Source organism: Grampus griseus (assembly GCF_964374135.1).
Source record: "Grampus griseus genome assembly, contig: HAP1_SCAFFOLD_563, whole genome shotgun sequence".
In the NCBI taxonomy this organism is placed as follows: domain Eukaryota; kingdom Metazoa; phylum Chordata; class Mammalia; order Artiodactyla; family Delphinidae; genus Grampus; species Grampus griseus.
The window spans coordinates 66,073-87,802 of record NW_028132894.1 but is presented as its reverse complement, the minus strand read 5'-3'; the positions used below and the strand labels follow the sequence as shown (position 1 = coordinate 87,802).

General features: G+C 39.6%; 1 protein-coding gene and 1 pseudogene across 2 annotated transcripts in view; one reads left to right on the top strand and one right to left on the bottom strand.

Annotated features, from left to right (window-relative positions):
- Positions 1-3,718: 3,718 nt before the first annotated feature.
- Positions 3,719-21,730, bottom strand: part of LOC309817828 (RNA/RNP complex-1-interacting phosphatase-like) — a gene marked incomplete at both ends in the record, with an annotated part of 31,219 nt that continues 13,207 nt past the window's right edge. The window contains 6 exons of the mRNA XM_082682113.1: positions 3,719-3,783; positions 4,474-4,520; positions 9,534-9,594; positions 13,177-13,300; positions 16,595-16,717; positions 17,702-17,777. Of these exons, the coding sequence (XP_082538239.1) occupies positions 3,719-3,783; positions 4,474-4,520; positions 9,534-9,594; positions 13,177-13,300; positions 16,595-16,717; positions 17,702-17,777 (496 nt within the window). The remainder of the gene's footprint in view (positions 3,784-4,473; positions 4,521-9,533; positions 9,595-13,176; positions 13,301-16,594; positions 16,718-17,701; positions 17,778-21,730) is intronic.
- Positions 7,161-7,839, top strand: LOC309817827 (RING finger protein 11-like; annotated as a pseudogene). Its single transcript has 2 exons — positions 7,161-7,441; positions 7,664-7,839. The product of its transcript is annotated as an RING finger protein 11-like (transcript).

Sequence of the window (21,730 nt, the reverse complement as noted above, 5' to 3'; positions counted from 1 at the left end):
TGGGGGGATAGGGAAATCTACCAGAGAGGTGGCTAGGGCTCAGAGTTATCCTAGGGGTAGCTGACAACAGGGGCAGAACCAAGGGAACTGCTGCATCAGGAGGCCCACGAATAGGGCCTGGTATGTACATCACCCTGTACTCAACACCTAAGCACCAGGGCAGCTAATGCACTATTCAGTTAATCCTGGCAACGACAGGCAAGGCCAGTATTCCTGTGCCACTTCACTTAGAGAGGTGCAGCAAAGGGCTGAGGTCACGTCGCATGTGGAGGTACAAGGCCTCAACTGGAGGCCCAAATGCCTCCGAAGTCCTCAGTATTTACAAGTGCCTGCAGGCGGCCAACCTGGCTTTCAGAGCACAACATCTTGAGGTTACTGGTGGACGAGATCAAATTTCCGGACGGGCCTAAATATTATCTTGAGGGGCTTCCTCCATTGACCAGGGCGTGTGCCGCCTTCTGTAAACATCACCATCAACTGAAACGCACAAGAAAAATCCGACGGAAGCGTCCACTCTCACGGGTGAAAGCGGTGGAGGCACGCACACTGGGCAGTCGCTCCAACAGCCACAGGACCCAGGTGCCCAGCAGTTCACGGGTTCCCTGGGAGGCCTTGTGGGGCAGGTCGAGAGAGTGAGGATGGGAGAGAGTGGCAGGGGTGGGCGTCAAAAGGAATATAGTGGGGAGAAGGGAGAGATGGAGACAGTGGATAGTGGATAGTGACCATGGGAAAACTGGCAATTTTCATTTTCAAAATTAATTTTTTGAGATGTTATTCACATGCCATAACATTCACCTTCTGAAACTGCAAATTCAGTGTCATTTTGTACATTCACAAGCCTATGCAACCATCACCGTCATCTAACCCATCACGTTTTCATCACCCCACAAAGAACCCCACGTAACCATCAGCAGACCCTCTTCATCCCCTCCTCCTTCAGTCCCTGCAACGATTAATTTCCTTTCTGTCACTAGAGTTTTGCCTTTTCTGGACATTTCATGAAATAATACAAATGTGACCACCGTGTGTGGCTTCTTTCACTTAGCATAATGTTTTCAAGTTCGTCCATGTCGTAGAATGTGTCAGTACTTCATTCCTTTTTATGACTGTATAATATTTCACATATACACCACATTTAAAAAATCCATTCATCCATTGATGGGCATTTGGTTTTTTTACACTAATAATCTCCATTTATTGACAGTTTATTCTGTGCCAGGCAGCACCAGGCTAAGTTACTGACCTTATTTCACAGATGAAGAGGCCTGGAGAGTGTGAAGAGTTTGCCCAAGATCAAGAGCTAGTAATTTGGGGAACTGGGGTTTGAACTCAGGCGAACTTCAGAGGTAATAAATTCACAAGACAGAACATTAGAAAAGGTACACAAGGGTATTCAATGAAAAGTCACCCTTTTCCCCATGTTCCCCAGCCACACATTTCCCTCCTCAGAGACATCTGCTTTTGCCATGCTGTGGATCCTTCCAGAGAACAGTTTATACCTCAACATGTATGTATCACAATTTATTGACTAACCTGTCCCACTGATTTGAAATGTCACTTTTATGGTATGATAGATTCTTTTTTTTTGCAGTACGCGGGCCTCTCACTGTTGTGACCTCTCCCGTTGTGGAGCACAGGCTCCGGACGCGCAGGCTCAGCGGCCATGGCTCACGGGCCCAGCCGCTCCACGGCATGTGAGATCTTCCCGTACCGGGGCATGAACCCGTGTCCTCTGCATCGGCAGGCAGACTCTCAACCACTGCGCCACCAGGAAAGCCCTATAATAGATTCTTATACATATTTATATTACTCTTTTCAGAGCTGTCCTGACTCTTTTTTGCCTATCTTTTATGTTTTCCATTTCTCTAAAATTCTTTTTATCTTCAAAAATAATTCTTCCTTTTCCTGTTTGTTTCTCTTAAGGTATTATGTTCATTCACTCATATGATTTTATTTAAATTATTTACTTTCGGAGGTGTCGGGTATTAGTCACAGCATGTGGGCTCTTCGTTACAGTGCGTGGGCTCTTCCTTGCAGCTCGTGGGCTCTCTAGTTGTGGCGCGTGGGCTCCACAGCACGTGGGCTCAGTAGTTGCAGTGTGCGGGCTTAGTTTGTCTGCGGCATGGGGGATCTCAGTTCCTCAACCAGGGATCGAACCTGCATCCCCTGCATTGGAAGGCAGATTCTTAACCACTGGACAACCAGGGAAGTCCCCACTCTTGTATTATTTTAAATTTAGTCCTCATTTCTGAATTTTTTTCCTTTATTTTGAATTCTGTCCTGAGTTCTAACATCTTACCTAATTCTGGTTTATGCTGTTCGTTCACCTTTTTTTCATTATGGTAAAATATATATAAAACAAAATTTAGTATTTCAACCATTTTCAAGTATACAATTCAGTGACATTAAATATATTCACAATGCTGTGTGACCATCACCACTATCCAAATTCAAAATAATTATGTCTAAAGATTGAGCAGGACCTCAGAAAGATGGAGGCAGCAGCATAGTTTCTGAATCTCTCCAAACCCTTTCATGGAAGAAGATCAACTAAAACCAAACACCCATAGGTGGCATTTATCAGCATTTACCATTTCCAGAACTTTTTCACCATCCCAAACAGACTCTAGAGCCATTAAACAATAACTTCCCATTCCCTCTTCGATCCATGTTCTTTCATCTTTTCCACTGTTTTTCCTAACGTCTTTTAGCCCACTTTGAAATAATAGGTTACAGTTTTGATCTGTTTTGTGGACCTGTCTTTTCCAAATTTATTTTATTGTCTGAAGAGATGCTATTCTTATTCTCTTTTCCCTTACACTACCTCTGTACGGGATTTGATCCCAATCCTTTTCTTTTATTGATTTTTGGATGAAAATAGGTTTAAAGCACTTTGAAAAGGAGGTGCGAGGCCATGTGGAAACATGTTCCTCATGGCTGTTTCATCAATGCTTCACTTATTCTGGTGTTTTTTTTTTTTTTTTGGTACACGAGCCTCTCACTGCTGTGGCCTCTCCCGTTGTGGAGCACAGGCTCCGGACGTGCAGGCTCAGTGGCCATGGCTCACTGGCCCAGCTGCTCCGCGGCATGTGGGATCTTCCCGGACCGGGGCACGAACCTGTGTCCCCTGCATCGGCAGGCAGACTCTCAACCACTGCGCCACCAGGGAAGCCCTACTTATACTGTTTTGAAATAACTGTTTTCCAGGAGGCATAAACCAGTGGGCTTTATCATTGGACAGAGTGCAGAGAAAGGACCCCACGAAAGCTGATCACCTTAGCAAAAATGATTTAGTTATGGTTTCACCCAAGATTGGTCACAAACCAGCCTGGGAAACTCAATGAACCAGAGACAAGGTATAATGCCATCTTTCCTTCTCTCTGCCTCAGCTCTCAAGGATTGGTCACCTACATGTTATTAGTAATTATTAGTTGGTTTCTGTTCATAATTACTATCAGAAGACACAGCACTTATGGGCCTAATTATACTGCCCAGCTACGCACTATTCTTCTTCATTTTGGCTTCCTGTCCACCAGCAGGAACCTGATTTATTTTTGTTCTCCCTTCACCACAGCCCAGTAATTTCTGTGAATGACTCTCTGTCTCACCAGAATCTGTATCTCTCACTCTGCCCCAACATCCCACCCCATCATTCGTTCCCCGAAGTGTACTCTAGAAATTTAGGTAAACTGGATATTTTACCACTGTTCACCATCTCTTATGAAACCAGAAAAGCAGCTTTCTTATGGAATGATGGAGAACTTGTAAAGATAGAACACCAGTCTGCAGGAGAAAGGGGAGAAGAGAATGATGGAAATAGTTTCCGGAAAACTATTTTTACATTTTGTTTTGTTTGTTCCTGGTAAATAAATTGAAATCTTCTAAACATTAAAAGAAAATCTAAACCACTAAATTCAATAATACAGGAATATAACTTTTTAAAAAAATTTCTTTGGCTACGCAGCATGTGGGATCTTAGCTCCCCAACTAGGGATTGTACCCATGCCTGCTGCACTGGAAATGCAGAGTCTTAACCACTGGACCACCAGGGAAGTCCCAGGAATATAACTTTTAGAGGAGAAGTTATAAACCCCTTGGTTATATGAACTGGAGATTTTTAGTAAGAAGTCAGATATTTTAAATGACTTGGAGCTTTAAAGAAAGGAAGAAAGGAAGGAAGGAAGGAAGGAAGAAAAAGGGACTTCCTTGGTGGTGCAGTGGATATAGTATCAAAAATAAAGTAATTAATTAAAAAAGAAAAAAAAATGCTGAAATCCACTGACTAATTATTCAGGCTGTTATATCCCGCTATTTCCAGATACATCCCTTTAAAAACTTTTGGTAAAAGGTTATCTTATGTCAGAACAAATGAATTACAAACTTTTCTTTTTGTCCAAAATTTGAGAAATTCCCCTACACTTCTACCTTCAAATTTTATAAAAAGGGAAAAGTAGTGACAACCGTTATACTTACATCCAATTGCATCATCTGGCCACATACCTTCTACATCAATCAAATATCTACAAAACAACAAAATTCGAGTTATTTGTAAATATAAAGAAAAGAAAATCAAGGTTTTGCAAAAAAAGGTCCAATCTCACTTTACAAATATAGATATAAAAATCGTAAGAAACTATCAGCACATCTAATCAATAATTATTAAAGAATGATATACACCAGGATTACAAAAAGGCATTATTCCAAGGATGCAAGGCTAACGCAACTTTAGAAACTCTATTAATATAATTATTTACATTAATACAACAACTTAACTAATAAATGAAAGAGAATAAAATACAGGACCAAACTGGCAGATGTTAAAAAGTTATCTGATAACATGCAACAGTTTCGGTGAAAATGCTCTGTACGCTAAAAAGAGGAGACTTAATATGACAGAGTATTCATCAAGAACCAACAAATAACAAAAGACAAATTAGGATAAATATTAACATCATATCTAAAAAACTCTATCTAACCAACCATAGGAGCCAGAAACTTAGGAATCACCATCACTGACAGCTATTTCTCCCTCACCCTCATCCTCAACCCACCACCAGTGCTAACAATGATACTGCCTACATACCTCTAGAATCTGTCCACATCTTTCCACCAAAATGACCACCATACCCTGGTTCAAGCCACCATTATGCCCAATTTCTACAAAAGTCTCCTAACTTGTTTCCTCACTTCCATTCTTTTTCCCTGCAGTGTATTCTCCACTCGGTAGCAAAATGATAGGTTGAAAATGCAATTGGGTATGTTCCACACACTCATCTTCAACAAAAAAAGTTCAATGGTTTCTTATTACTCTTAAAGTCTGAAACCTTAAACATAAGCCTGCACGATTGAGCTCCTACCCTCACTTGTAGCTCCATTATAATCACATGCTCCCCCAACAGCCCCACCTTCCTGGCCAGTTCCTCCAACACAACATATGCTTTCCTCTTATAGGGTCTTTTGTTATTCCTTATGCTCAGAAATCTCTCCGAAACGTCCCTATCTGCTTAATACCTACTCATCCTTCAGATATCAGCTGAAACATCCCTAAATAAACCTTCTCTAATCTCCATGATGAGATCAAATCCTCCCTAAAATATGCTCTCATGGTACCATGTTCCTCTCCTTGGCACTTGTCAGAGTTGTAATTCTACATGCAGAGTATGATTCTTGAATATCTATTCTTCCCTCTCTGGACTGTTAGAATTCACAAAGGGCAGGTCAAGTCTCTTCACTCACAAAATTTCACAAGTCTTTTTGCTAGCAACCAGCACAGTGTTTAAACATAACACATGCTCAATAAGTATTTCCTGCATGAACCACCATAAATTGGTACAGTGTAGCAACATCCACAAAAAGCATAAGGGTATCAATTCTTTGATGCAGAAGTCCCATTCTGAGTGAAGTTAACTGAGATAAAGCATATATATTCAAAGGTGTTCACACAGCAATGTTCATTACTATGACGTTTTATAATATCAAAAACTTCGGACTTTTATATGTACATCAGTGAGCAAAGCAACAATGCAGCCTTAAAAAAAAATAAACAAATGGGACCTAATGAAACTTAAAAGCTTTTGCACAGCAAAGGAAAGTATAAACAAGACAAAAAGACAACCCTCAGAATGGGAGAAAATATTTGCAAACGAATCAACAAAGGATTAATCTCCAAAATATATAAATAGGTCATGCAGCTCATTATTAAAAAAACAAACAACCCAATCAAAAAATGGGCAGAAGACCTAAATAGACATTTCTCCAAAGAAGAATACAGATGGCCAAGAGGAACATGAAAAGCTGCTCAACATCACTAATTATTAACGAAATGCAAATCAAAACTACAATGAGGTATCTCCTCACACCAGTTAGAATGGGCATCATCAGAAAATCTACAAACAACAAATGCTGGAGAAGGTGTGAGGAAAGGTAACCCTCTTGCACTGCTGGTGGTAATGTAAACTGATACAGCCACTATGGAGAACAGTATGCAGGTTCCTTAAAAAATAAAAATAGAATTACCATGTGACCCAGCTATCCCAGTACTGGGCATATACCCAGAGAAAACCATAATTCTAAAAGACATATGCACCCCAATGTTCAATGCAGCACTACTCACAATAGCTAGGTCATGGAAGCAACCTAAATGCCCATCGACAGATGAAAGGCCAAAGAAGATGTGGTGCGTATATGCAATGGAATATTACTCAGAGATAAAAAAGAATGAAATTGGGTCATTTGTAGAGACGTGGACGGACCTAGAGACTGTCATACAGAGTGAAGTAATTCAGAAAGAGAAAAACAAATATTGTATATTAATGCATAAATGTGGAATCTAGAAAAATGGTACAGATGAACCGGTTTGCAAGGCAGAAATAGAGACACAGATGTAGAGAACAAACGTATGGACACCAAGGGGGGAAAGCGGGGCAGGGCGGGGGTCAGTGGTGGTGAGATAAATTGGAAGATTGGGATTGACATATATACACTAATATGTATAAAATAGATAACTAATAAGAACCTGCTGTATAAAAAATAAATAAATTTTTAAAAGTCAAAAATAAATAAATAAAAAATTAATTAAGTAATTAATAATTAAAAAAAAAAAGAATGAGGTTGGAAGACTGTCAAAACAGCACACAGATCACATACTCAAGCCCCGGAAGATGGGGAAGTGCCGTAAGTCCCCCACTTTGGATGACATCTCCCTGCCTCACAAGTCTCAGTCCGACTGGGCTAGCTTTGGCAAGGGGATGGAGCTGGATCAGGAGCCGCTGCTGCCATATCTGGATCAAGTTCCAGTTTTAGTCTATCATCCAACACCTAGCCAGACTTGCCTAGCAACTCAGCTGAGAGGAACAAAATAGGATAGCTCAAAAGAACAGGCCTCATACAGCATCAGCCTAAAGCAGTTTATGACCCTGGAAGAAATGGATCAGAAAAAATGATCCGGGGGACTTCCCTGGTGGTGTACTGGATAAAGACTCTGCACTCCCAATGCAGGGGGCCCGGGTTCATTCCCTGGTCATGGAACTAGATCCCACACGCATGCCGCAACTAAGAGTTTGCATGCCACAACAAAGGAGCCCACTGGCTGCAACTAAGACCCAGCACAACCAAAAAAAAAAAAAAATCAATCAATAGAATAAAACAAATATTATAAAAAAAGATCCGGGAGTGTGTGATCTGTATGATGGACTTTGTTTATGAGAACCCAATTTGATTTCTGCTGTGTATGCAGATCACCTGGGCTGTACAGATGACTGGCTGATGAGATCCTTCACGTGCCCCTCCTGCATGGAGACAGTTGATGCAGCACTGCTTTTGTCCTACGAGACTAACTGAGCCAGTGTCTCTCACCTGACTTCAAGAGAACCATCATTTTTGGTGGTTTTGATCTTTTGTCATTGAGCCCAAAGAGCGGGGGATTAGGAATAAGATCATGCATGAAAGTTTCCTAAAAATTCCTGAACGGCTGCAGATGTTGGGGAAAAGTACGTAATAGTTTAGAAATTTAGGGGGAAAAGTAGGATGTTATTTTTATGTAAAGCCTTCGCTCAGTGTTTAAAAATATAATTGTATTTAGATCTTGTTATTGCTCCAGTACATAGGATTTGTGTAAAGTGTTACAGCAGCTATATATGTTTCAGTTGTGTGTCGAAGATTAGGATAAAGATAGTGGTTGTTTTTCCTAAGTGAGATATCTTTCTTCTTTCCCCTACCCAAATTCTTTTCTGAAGTTGCTGGCATTTAGGTCAAGGTTTTATTTAAAGCTACATTTTATAACACTGGCACAAAAAAAGTAGTTTTAAGCTTTTTTGCATAGTTCTTTTTTTTTTTAGAATAAACATAGAGCATTTATTTTTTACTTTATAGGAACTCCACAAGTTAAGGTCCCATTGTTCTTTTGCTGTGATTGTTGTTCCTATTGATGCTGCTGTTTTCTGTCTTTGCTGGTTCTTTCTAATCTACCATTTGTCATTATTGGCATACGATCATCTCAGGGTCACAAGATGGCTGCTGTAAAACCAAGTATCATGTTCTAACAAAACAAGGAGGAAGCAGAAAAAGAGTCCCAACGGTCATTTTCCTAATGCATATTTATCTTTCTTCAGAGAAAAATATCATTCTCATAAGCACAATAACAGTCTTCCCCTAATTACTCATTTGCCAAAACAGATTGATATGACCATTCATAAGACAATTCATGGCAAGGAGGGATATGATAATGATTGCCTCAGTCTAACAAGGATTTATCCACGAAAGCTGAATTCTTCTCTCCTCAAAGAAATCAACACTTTTCTACATACAAAACACAAGTCTCTTGAAGGGTTCTTCATAAGTGCATTATAGAAGAATTTAGTATGTCATAAGCACTTAAGGATTTGACATTCAACTGTAGTAGTATCCATGTTGGTTAATTTTCTTACAAGTCCCATGATGAGTTTGAGAAAACCTGAAAGAATTAGAGTATCAGGTTCTATTAAATCCTTACATGTATCTTGCTTAAGTTTTGGTTCATTAATTTATATCCAACTACATAAAGCAAATTTGGAGGGAAATAAATAAATAAATAAATAAATAAGATTGAGGTCTCCAAATATTTTCATAGGAAGATGTCCACCATATATTAAATTATAAACCAGAATGTCTAAATACTATACCATTAAATCAAATGTACAGTCAGTGCTGTATATCCAACGGTTCCATATCCTGCAGATATGGAAGGCCGACAATACTACATCATTTTACATATGGGACTTGAACATCGGAGGATTTTGGTATCCATGGGAAGTCCTAAAACCAAACCCCTGCAGATACCAAAGGACCACTGTATATGCTTCTATCTGCATTTTTTACATCTGAAAAAATATGTGCTAAATTATTACTGGTGGTAACCTCTGAGTAGGGGGCACAATTGCCTTCCACTTCATACATTTCTATGACTGCATTTTTTGCATTCAGCTTACATTAGCTTACATTACTGCTGTAAACAGAACAATTTAAACATGGTCTGCCTCTTGGGGTTGGCAACTCACCTGCAGATATGGTAGCCAGTCCTGTTTAAATTATGGGTACAGTGGACACCAATAAGTCTGTCTATAAAACAGGGAATATGGAATTAAGTAAGCAAAGTAAATACACTAAAACCAAGTTATACAATTTTCTGAAGAGTAGCCTTTATTAGTTACCACAACACTACCACTATCCTGAAAAGGAAAAACTCTGAAGAAAAGAGTGTTTTTGCAGGAATGTACTATCAAGAATTAACTACTATATGTCAAAATTCATTGTCTCTGGGAAATTTTGCATAGCCTCCAATCAGATGCAGTAGCGTGGACTGGAGAATGCCCATCAGGAATTTATGTGACTATAGAAAAAGGGAGTGGATAAAAAAAAAAAAACAGGCTACCAGAAGAATAGCATTTGTTTTTGAGTGAAACAGATGGAATGCCTTCACTTTCAATGCTCAATATTAAAAAGAACAAACGGTTTCTGAAGGGCTCTTGGGGTCCCAAAGCACTTCCATTCCTTCTCTCATTCAGTGCTCCTCACATGCCACGGGTCTATGTGCTTGTGGAGTTCCCGGGTTAACTAGTACCGTTTTTGTTTCACAATGAAAAAGTAAGGCTTGAGACGTAAGCCCAAGCTGCACAGCAGGCAAACAGAAAAAAGACTAGAATTGAGTCTCAGGTTTTCCCAACTATGCCACAGTATTTCGTGGTCCAGCACTTAAAAAAATTATATGAGAAAATAAATAAAACACAACAACACGTAGCTGATCTCTGCAAAAGATATGTCTGTGACTATGTGGTGATTGGCATTCGTCATCTCCTGCCTGGATTACTATCGCCCTACAATTCTAAAAATCTCTTCTATTTCAACTAATCCACAACATGGAAGATGTTATCTTTCTAAAATATAAACTTGGCTGGATTGCTCTGTTGCTTAAACATCTTCACTTAGCACAGAATAAAGCCCAAGTTTTTAGCACAGCATTGAGAACTCTTTACAAACAAGTATCAGTCTCTCTCTCCAACTGCATTATAAGTTCAAACTATGACTTACGGGCTTCACTGGTGGCGCAGTAGTTGAGAGTCCGCCTGCCGATGCAGGGGACACGGGTGCGTGCCCCGGTACAGGAGGATCCCACATGCCACGGAGCGGCTGGGCCCGTAAGCCACGGCCGCAGAGCCTGCACGTCCGGAGCCTGTGCTCCACAACGGGACAGGCCACAACAGTGAGAGGCCCGCGTACTGCAAAAAAAAACCCACAAAAAAACCACGACTTACAAGGACCTACATCATCCACCTCCCTCCTTTGCCCTGCCAGCCTCCCTGATCTCATTCTCTACTGCCCTGCCCTCACTCACTTTCCCCTGTCCAGCCATACTGGCTTCCTTACTATTCCTCAAATATGCCAAGCACAGTTGTGCCTCAGGGACTTTGCACCTACTATTCCTTCTGCTTCAGAACACACCCTCCCACCCCATCTCCACTCTCCCAGAACACACCCTCCCACTCCATCTCCACTCTCCCACATAACCAATGGCTTGTTTCTCACTTCAAGGCTCTGCTCAACTGACATCTTATTAGAGGGGACTTCCCTGATCACCTAACACATTCCCTTACCTCTTCATCTTGTTTTGTTATTCTCCAAAGCATTTACCACCACTTGACAATCCATATATTGACTTATTTATTCATCTCTCTCCCCCACTAGAAAGTAAAGTACGTAAGGGAAAGAACTTTGTTCTCTTCCTACTTCCTAGAACAGTGCCTTCAACTTAGAAGGTGTTATACAAATATTTGCTGAAAATGAATGTATGGATTCTTTGCCCTTTCACATTACCCTCTAGTCACACCAGAGGCTGCCCTTCCAGAGCACAAGTTCAAGCCCTGTGCCTTTTGTACCTGTTCCCAATACCTGGGCTGTCCTTTCCTCATTCCACAAAATCCTCTTACCCCAAGCCCAGCTCAAACGCTGTCTCCTCAGTCAGGCCTTCCTCAATTTCTCCTCTATATTCCTGATGCACTTGATTCTTTTATCATAATTAACCCACTTATAGTCACTACATGTTTATCTTCCTAGATAACTGTAAGTTGCTACTGAACAAAGACTTCTACTCACCTCTGTATCCCCGTGCCGTAACAACAAACCCATAAGGCTCTCGGTGTTTACTGAAACAATTTATTTTCTGAGTCTCTACCAATTCTAGGGAGTGGATAGTATAGTCTCCTCCTCATTATCAGTGAACCTGGCATCTGTGGGAGGGGCTTATAGCAGAGGAAATCACCAAAGGATCATAACTAAGGTCCTGAGACTGCAATGGCAGAGAGTATGGTGAAGTTAGCTCACTGGAGGCAGAAGACCCACAGAGGAGTCAGCATATGCAATGGACTACACTTGGTATAACATGTGAACAATCAAGGTTTACAAACGTGTTCTCATGCACTTGTAAGGATCTTCTAGCCCATGGGGAACAGACAGAACACACACACAAAGGAGCCTGGAGGAAGCAAGTTCGCCAGCAGCTGCACCCTAACATCTTAAGAGGTAACATTTCTGTGACTACAGCTTACACAAATCAGATAATTTGCCTCCTTTCTAGACACCCTGGTTATCACATGCAAGGCCAAGCCTGTAAAGTTTTAAAGCTAAAGTACAGGGACAATCTGTGAATAGGGCTTAAGATATTTAAGAGCTAGTACCTGCATTAAGCCACCAGGTTATAGAATGAAAATTTATCTTGAAATTCCAGTCTCTTCCTCTCTCTCTCACCTCCTTTCCCCTATCTTCCCACCTCCATCTCTATTCCTTCTCCCCTACTCCCTGTTTTATGTATATATGTGCATCATTTTATATATATACGGAATATTTACTGTCTGTTAGATTTATTTAATAAAGTGCACACTCCTCAGGCTCAATTTAGAAAGAGGACAAAATGAACACTTTCTCATGGGGGTGAATGGCGTTCCAAAGACAAAAGATTCCTCAGTCTTAAAACATGGCAAACACCATGTTCCTTCTGATAGATAGATGCTAGAAAAAGGCATGTGGATCCTTAAAATTCACAAGCTTTTAAGACCTACTATCAACAGAGTAGATCCTAAAGCAGAAACAATAAAACACCAGCCTTTTAAGTTCTTCCTGCCTGAAGATGAGAATAAGAGGTGGTAGTGTACTTCCTCACTTGCACTCAAAGTGTAAAGGCAGCAAAAATATCTTAAACAAGTATGATGAGGAAGCCACTCTTCTGGTCCACTTGTTTTGCTTTGCCTCTAGGGATCTGTCTCACTGCAAACCTTTGCTTTATGTTTTCTCTTTTATATACGCTAAGAACCTGAGAGTCTTAACCTTTTCTTCCACCGCTCAACCAATAAATAGGACAAAAGAACATTTTTATTTTTTTATGTATTTTCCATTCAAATTTTTAAAAAAGAGATAAGTAAGCTAGTTCAGTTCATATTTCTCACAAAATCACTTTCCAAACTAAATTGTTTGTGACCATGAACAGGAAAAACACCGTCCTCTATTAGCACCATCTGACATTTCCACCTTAATGTTACCAAGCACAACAGGCCTAATGTCAGAAGTATTAAAAATGTTAAAAATCCCCAACCCCACTCAAAATGCATACCAAAGTTCTGGTAAAGGAAAACAAAAACAAAAACAACTCACCATTATCTTTATTTTCTTTCAGAAACCCATTAACAGCACACTGGAATTTAAAACTAGTGTCGTCATCTGGCACCTGATACCCAATTGTACAAATTTCTAAATAAGGAATAGTTTCTGGTAAGTCCTATAAGGCAAAACCATGAAAGTATGTATTATTTCCTTTGTAGGGAAAGAATAAAATATTCATTAGAGAAGGCAGAATATAAACCAGGAGAGTACATTAAACTTAGTATGTCAGTCATTCTGATAAGAGCCATTTTTTCCAAAGCTGTTTTAACCAGTAATTATCACTTGATTTTCATTAAAATTGCAGAATGGACAGTTACTAGGCATGCAAAAGGAAAAGCAAATCTATGTGAATGAATGCACATGTAACTCAAAATGATATAAACAGTTCTACTTACATTTATGTTCTATCTTACATTTCAAGGGCCATAAAGCAGCTGTGATTTAAGTAGAATAGTAGAATAGAGTCAGAAGAACTTGGATTCGAATTAGGAAATAGAGCAAATTTCAGGCATTGTTGACAACTGGTATGCCTGGCATGGGAGAAATAGACTATCAATAGAAGACAGAAAAGGATAAGTGAAAATTCTCTAGTTCTGAATTTAAATGGAAAGTAGCAGTATGAACCTATGACATATTTTAAAAATATTAAAAACAAACATACATATTTCCTAGCTCTGACCACTGAAAAAGTCTAGAAAAAACTGATGTCATGTCAAAAGGACTCAGGAGTCACTGAGAAGCTCCAATTGGCCAAAGATAGGGTCTCAGTTAGAATAATAACTGTAACAGAGTCCACGGTGATATGAATAAATAAATTTTACAAAACTGGTCACCACTGGAGGATATTTGTGAATCAACTCATTATTTTGAAAACTGTTAAACAAAAGAAGAGAATCATGCCTCTACAACTGGGCAACCAAATAGCTGATGAGGGGAATCTTCTCCCCATAGAAATATACGCAGCTAATAAGTGAAAAAAAGAACAACAGAATTCACCAACATTTGAAGCCTCAAGTGAATTAATGGATGTAGGTATGAATCATCAGTGACTGCTAATATCACAGAAAGAGACAATTATATGTCTCCATGGAAGAAAACATCATCACCTACGAAACTGTCTTGCCAAAACAAAACATGCAAGCTTCATTCTGATCAACTACCAATTTACAGGAAATAAAAGGATTGAAGAATATGTTAACAACACATGGAATATAATCATCAAAATCTAGACCGGACAAATTACCTGGTTTCTTTAAAAATAAAATTCAAGGAGGAAAAAAAAAGTGAGAGATATGGAGGGAGAACCAAGAGATTAAACAAGACTTAAGAGACCTAACAATCAAGGCAATGTGTGGACCTTATTTGGATCTAACTCAAAATTCTTAAAGACAATTTTTTATGACATTGAGGAGACAACTGCAAATTTGAGCACTCGCTTGGTATTTAATATTAAAAAATCATATTAAGGAATAAAAGTCCGATATTTTAAATACACATACCCAAAATGTATAGCTGGGGCTTCCCTGGTGGTGCAGTGGCTGAGAATCTGCCTGCCAATGCAGGGAACACAGGTTCGAGACCTGGTCTGGGAAGATCCCACATGCCGCGGAGCAACTAGGCCCCTGAGCCACAACTACTGAGCCGGCGCGTCTGGAGCCTGTGCTCCACAACAAGAGAGGCCTCAATAGTGAGAGGCCCGCGCACCGTGATGAAGACTGGCCCCGCTTGCCGCAACCAGAGAAAGCCCTCTCACAGAAACGAAGATCCAACACAGCCAAAAAATAAATAAACTAAATAATTAATTTTAAAAAATGTATAGGTGTAATTACATGTTGTCTCGGAGCTGCTTCAAGATAATATGGAATGGGGTGAAACAGGTGGGGATATAGATAAAACATGACAGCCATCAGTTGGTAAATAATAAAGCTGGATGAGTTCGTGGGTATACAAGGAATACTCACAGTATTTTGTATACTTTTGTATATGTTTAAAATTTGTGATAATTGTTTAAAATCAAGACGACACTGTAGAAAACAGTTTGGCAGTTTCTCAAAGTTTAAACGTAGAGCTACCGTATGATTCAACAACTCTGCTACTACCTACACTGCCCATCTAAAAGAACTGAAAGCAGGGGTTTGAGCAAATACTTGTACACCAATGATCATAGCAGCAAGATTCACAATAGCTACAAGGTGGAAACAACCCAAGTGTCAATCAACCGATGAATAACAAAATATGGTATATACACACAGTGGGATTTATTAAGCCAAAATAGGAATGGTATTTTGTTACATGCTATAACATGGATGAACCTTGAAAACAATAGGTTTAGTGAAATAAGCCAGACATAGAAGGATAAATATTGTAGATTCCACTTATACGAGGTACCTAGAATAGGCAAATACATAGAGACAGAAAATAGAAGAGCGGTTACTAAGGGCTGGTGGGAGGGAAAATGGGGTTGTTACTGTTTGATGGTTACAGAGTTTTTGTTGAGGATGATGAAAACGTTTTGGTTATAGACAGTGGTGATAGTTACACAACACTGTGACTGCATTTAATGCCACTGAACTGCATATTTATAAATGGTTAAAATAAATATGATTTATGTATATTTTACCACAGTAAAAGAAAGAGGAATAACTCAGTTGAAATTTCAATTCTTCCTTGTCCGAGAGTCAGTTTCATCGTCTTTAAAATTAGTAATTGTAGTTGTCTATCCTCTGAGTTTAGTGCAGAGTAAGCACTCAGTAGGAGGTATCAGTACTACTTCCACTTCAACAGCAAAGGACTCTTGTGAAGAGTAACTAAGTCAATGGATATGAAAGAACCTTATAAATGGCAAACTGCTATACAAATGTTAACAAACATTAGGTGTTACTGTCTCCCAAGGCCATGGAACAGGTCAGAAGAAGGATAATTCTTTTGCATTGGTATGTCCTACATGGGCCAAGAGAACACATGGGTTTCTGTATTATATCAGAAGATATTAGGAAAAGAAAGCATAAAACTTAGAGAACAATTGTCTTTAACAGTGATGCTTAAACATGCTCAGGCAACAGCTTAAAATAAGTGCTAAAGACATAATGGACATACTTTTCTTTCCTTTTAGGCTACTACTATTCTTACTAAAAGTTTACTTCATTTTCAAAATATAGAACATGGAAGCTTATAGACTTTCTTAAGCATCTCTAGAGGCTACTGCTGAAGACTATAGTTCAATTCATATCTTTAATCTAACTTTGAAACAGCAATTACAAATGCGTATTTAAGGAAACGACTAGCTTCCCTTTTTGAACCCATGAAAGAAGGCCAGGATTCACCTTAGCATAAGATGATAACTACTGAATTACTATGAATTTTTACAGTATCAGAAAGAAGGTCATTTTCAATTACGGGTTCCATTTACCTCTGGCTTAAAATAGCGGCGAGTATATGTTAAGTCAATAATCAGCCCAAGTTCTTCATTGTGTTCTTGGAGTTTGTTAAGGGGGAAAAAACATTCTTCTGGAGCAAGATTCTTTTCAAAACTCTGTCAGAAAGAATAAAATAAGAAAGAACATGCGTTTAAAATCCTTTATTATATTATCCATTTATTCAAACCCTGTGATGCTAACATATGAGATTCAAAGTAAAGTTTTTTCCTCTGGAGTTTACAAGCGGTATTACGATCCTTTCTTCCAGAGAGATTAGATGGAAGAAAATAAGCTCACTTCTATATAGTTATTTCTATATCTGTTTATTTCATGTTGGTCTCCTAACCAGACTGTAAACTCCCAGAAGGCAGGGACTACATCAATTTTGCCTACCACTGTACTGCCAGCTCCAAGCAGAGTGCCTGTGAATAGACACATAAATAAATACTTCTTGAATATCTACCTATATCAAGGATGGTTTTCACTGCTAAATAATCTTTTATGTATTTGGCTTATTTATGTACTCTGTTCGATTGATCTGTTTGGTTATTCAAGTGCCAGCAACACACTTTTCTTTTTAAATTAGTAGACTATCTTTAGAGCAGTTTGAGATTCACAACAAAACTGAGCAAAATGTACACAGTTCCCACTTATACCCTCTCTCCTTCATCCCACACAGCCTTCCCCATTATCAACATGCCATACCAGTGTGCTTCATTTGTGAGAATTCATGAACCAACACTGACACATCAGTATCAATCAAAGTCCATAGTTTATTGCATTCATGGTACAAGTAACTGACTATTTCTTTATTTCCAGTATAGTCATCCCCAAACATTTACACACTGAGATACATATTACTCTCTTATTAATTACATTATTCTTTACTTATAGTTAGGGCATTCCACTCGTTTTGTTTTTTTTAAATTAAGTACAAAAGTAGGTTGTATTTATCTATGAATTCCATTTCTGGATAGTAAAGGCGGTATTAAAAAGTATTTGCTATAAAAAGGGAAAATGGAGTACGATGGGGTTGAGAGTCAGGGCTCTATATGGTGAATTCAGATTTCTGGAAGAATACGGTATTAACTTTTGCTTACCTTTTTTAAAGGAACTTTGAAAGCAATGAAACGAGTCCCAGGCATCCGCTGTCCAACTGGGAGATAGTCTTTCCACCTATTTATATATATTTTGTTAGGCAAATTTTATGTTTGGCTGTCTCCTTGCATAGGATGAATGCGCCTTGAAAATGGAAATCATATCCCTCTATAGTAGGTCCCTCTTCTTTCTGCTTTGCACTTTGCTGCTCCACTTATTCAACCCCACGTTGTAATAAGCTATACTTCCCTCGTTCCTGTTTTCCCATCTTGAAAACAGATAAAAGGCAACAAAACAATGCAAAGGTCTCAAAAAATTAGGGATATCTAAAACCAGAGATGCCCAGAACTTCTGTATCTCTAATAAAACCTAGCCCGGTGTTGACTACTATGGTATCATTAATACATACATGTTGACTGAAATAGTTTGAACTCAATTCTTCCCCTTCACAGTTTAGTTTTAGTTCTCACACAAAACATGATAATAAAATTCTTTAATGCTAGGAATCACAGTGAAAAATAATATCTGAACTGACTTCTGTAAGATGAGTTAGAACTAAGGTTAATTCAGTGTATCTGAAGCATAGAAAGTGAGGGCAATAGTGGCACAAGATAGGGCTAGAGAAGCAGAGAGGATTCTAGACCACGCAGAGTCTTAAAGGCCAACAGTTTGTTTTCTATTCTCAAAAGAATGTTTTTGAGCGATGTTTATGAGCAATGTTCCAACTTGCTTTTAAGGTTTCTTGTGTGAAGAATGGATTGGAAGGAAACAAGAAATATGGACACTACTTAGGACCTAATTGCAGCACACAGGCAAGTTCAGTATTAGGATGCTGAGGAAAAGGTGACAGATTCGGAAGAAATTCAGGAGATAAACCGAAGCGGGTTTAATGGGGTATGAGATGGAAGAAAGGAAGGTCTTAGGGAATTAAAGGGTTTACTGCACACATGAGCAAAGTCTCAAAATTAATCATTTGAACGTACAGAGGTAGATCTCTCAAATGACACCGGTTAGGAAGCAACAGTACGCCCTTTATAATTCCTAGAGACAACACAAATCAACTGTTTCGATGGAAAATTCGGCAGTACCCGTGCGTATTTTCACTCAACCTTAGTTCCAGGTCCTCTTACTCACATTTTCTGTGCCAAAACAACACAGCTTGAGGAATTGAAGGGGATTCCATCCTGGTAATTAAGGAGTGTCCCCAACACTGACAGTCCCATCTTAAAAAGCAGTCCCTCTGCATTTTACCCGAGGAGCTATGGCCAGAGCCTCCCTTTGAAAACGATGAGGGGAAATCAGAACATTACACACTGTCCCTTTCAGCTACTGTGAACCGAGCCGCGAGACGACCAATACCCCCTAACACAGCGCGGACGGAGCAGCGCGCGGGGGCAACAGTCACAGGTGACGGCACAGGAGACGAAGCCCAGGCCCAGGGGCTCTGAGCTCCACCAGCAACGCCCAGTGGCCAAGGCGTATTACCTTTCCGGGATGTGCTTTCCGCCCTTCCTCCTGGCCGACGAACCTCCGGAAAAGCCACGACGCTGACACCAGCGCCCACGGGCATGATGCCACTGGCTCACGTGACCCCCAAGATGCCGCCCACCCAACGCCAAGAGTGCTGAAGTCGCCAACCCGGCGCACTCGGTGCCAGCACAAGGCCCCGAACCACAAGCGCCAAGGCACAAGCCCACACAGCTCGCGGACCTCCTTCTACTGCGCATGCGTCACCGCCCGTCCAGATGACGTCCTCACGCCGAGACACTTCATTAGTAAAGAGGAGTCTGACGCCTGCAATTCCCTCCTTAGCCGGAAGATGGTAGCAGAGGTCCATTAGTTCGTGTGTGCACCCCTCAGAACTCCAATCATATGGGACATGGAAAGTTGTCCCACTCTCCCAGTATCTTGTGTGGTTCTTTCAGATATTTCCGAAGTGCTTATGTTCACACTTGTATCTTGTATGTAAGTATTTCTACATAATGGAGATCCTGTATTTTATACAAGAGCAGCATACTATACATAGTCTACAATCTGTCTTGGATAGTGATTTTGCCAGTCAATTTTTGCGTACACCCATTCGATTCTCTTTAATAGCTGCGTCACATTACATACTTTACATGGCCAGTCCAATATTGACGGACTTTTAGTTGTTATCAGTTTGGGGGTATTTTGTTTGTTTGTTTTGTTTGTTTTTGTCCTCTGTTATAGATAGGCTGCAATGTGAACCTCTTTATACATGTGTATAGCTATATACAAATTTCTAGACATAAAAATTCTGGAATGAAAGAGATGCAAACTTAAAATATTGAAAGATTTTCAATCCATCTAATCTGCCTAATCAACCTTCAAAAATACTCTATCAACTTATACTCCACTCACAGTGAAACATTTATTGGGTTTCTATTATGTGCCTGGTATCATGCTGGAGGTTGACAGTATGGATTTACATTTTAGACAATACCAAAATATGACTGAGAGAGATAAGAGTGGAGCTCAAGTATAACATTTCCTCACAGTATCAGGCATAGGGATCTGTACCTGTTAGAAAAACTATGAATCCTGCCACAAGTGGAACAGCAAAGAACAGCATGTCCTACAGTAGGTCTGAAGGTATAATAGCATACTAAATTCCATTGTTATTTATAATAACCTATGTTTTTTGTTAGTTTTACTTTTCAGTTTCTAATTTCTGAAAGTATCTGACATACACTGTTAGTAATCTTCTTCACAACCATTTGAGCTGGGTAAACTGAGTCAGGAAGGTCAGAATTATTGAATGAATGAATGAATGAGTAAAAAGTTCAGTAGCTTTAATGTATCTGGGACAGTCCATAGTCTAACCAAGTTTCAATCCACAAGCATTTATTTACAATTCTGAAAACTTCCACATAATTACAAATGGGACAATAGTAGTCAATTACTACTTGGATAAAGAAAAGATACAAGTTAGCACAACCTAGTTCACAAACTTACAATTAGGCATATTCAATTTGGTGCTAAGTCATGAAATATTCTTTTGCAATTTATGAAAAATATCCAATAGGCATGTAATGGCCAAAAAGTACAAATGATACAAATATCTATAGACATGACAATGTACAAATTGTGACATAAATCTATCAGAAACTAGAAAATCTATGTTGGTCTTATAGTTCCAGCTTGCTAAAAGATACAGGCTTTGGGTGGGAACACAAAAAAATCCAGACCTGGCCATAACGGGGTTTCCAGAAAGTATGGGAACTAGCAAAGAGTAGGCCTCTGGATGGGAGTGGGTCCAACATGAGATGAAATAATACCTTAATGGGTATGTAGTATGCTGGGATGGAAAATATAGGAACAAGGGATATTTGGAGAATCAGACAGCTAAGTATTTGACACTAACAAAATCTACCAGTATCCCATAGGGCCTCAGGTACCATGCAAGGGTTTGAGGGATTCCAGTATTTAATTAAATCAAAATGTGACAATGGGAAGAATTAAGGACAGCCTCAGGGGTAGACGAACTGGGGATGTTTACACCAAGACATGTCTCAGTTAACCTGATGGGTTCAAAATGCAGGAAGTGGGTATACGGGACAAGACAATACCCTAACTGTAAGAATAAAGGTTTCGGTCAGGGTAGGGCCTCATGTTCCTAAGTGTTGAAATAGAGCTCTTTAGTTTCTTCCTCCTACATGTAAGATTCTTTTAGAGGTTAAGATGATTCTGAGCCTGCAAGCTAAAGTTAAATGGCTGGAACCAGGGAGGGAAACTAAGTTACATAGGCTCGGAACCAGGAAAAGCCTAACTAATGGTTTGCCTAACTAAATAGAATTGAATGTTGGAACTGAATATTTTAATATGTAAACATTTTACTGACCCCAAAATGTGGCTTACCACACTCCCCCCAATCTCACACCGCCCACCCTAACCTGCAGTGGCTATGGGTCCCTTGATTTCCATGGAAATATAGAGAAAAGAGACACTGATCTGGCTTGCAGGTATTTAGTAAGTTGTTAGGCTCACATCACATACTAGTATCATGTAAG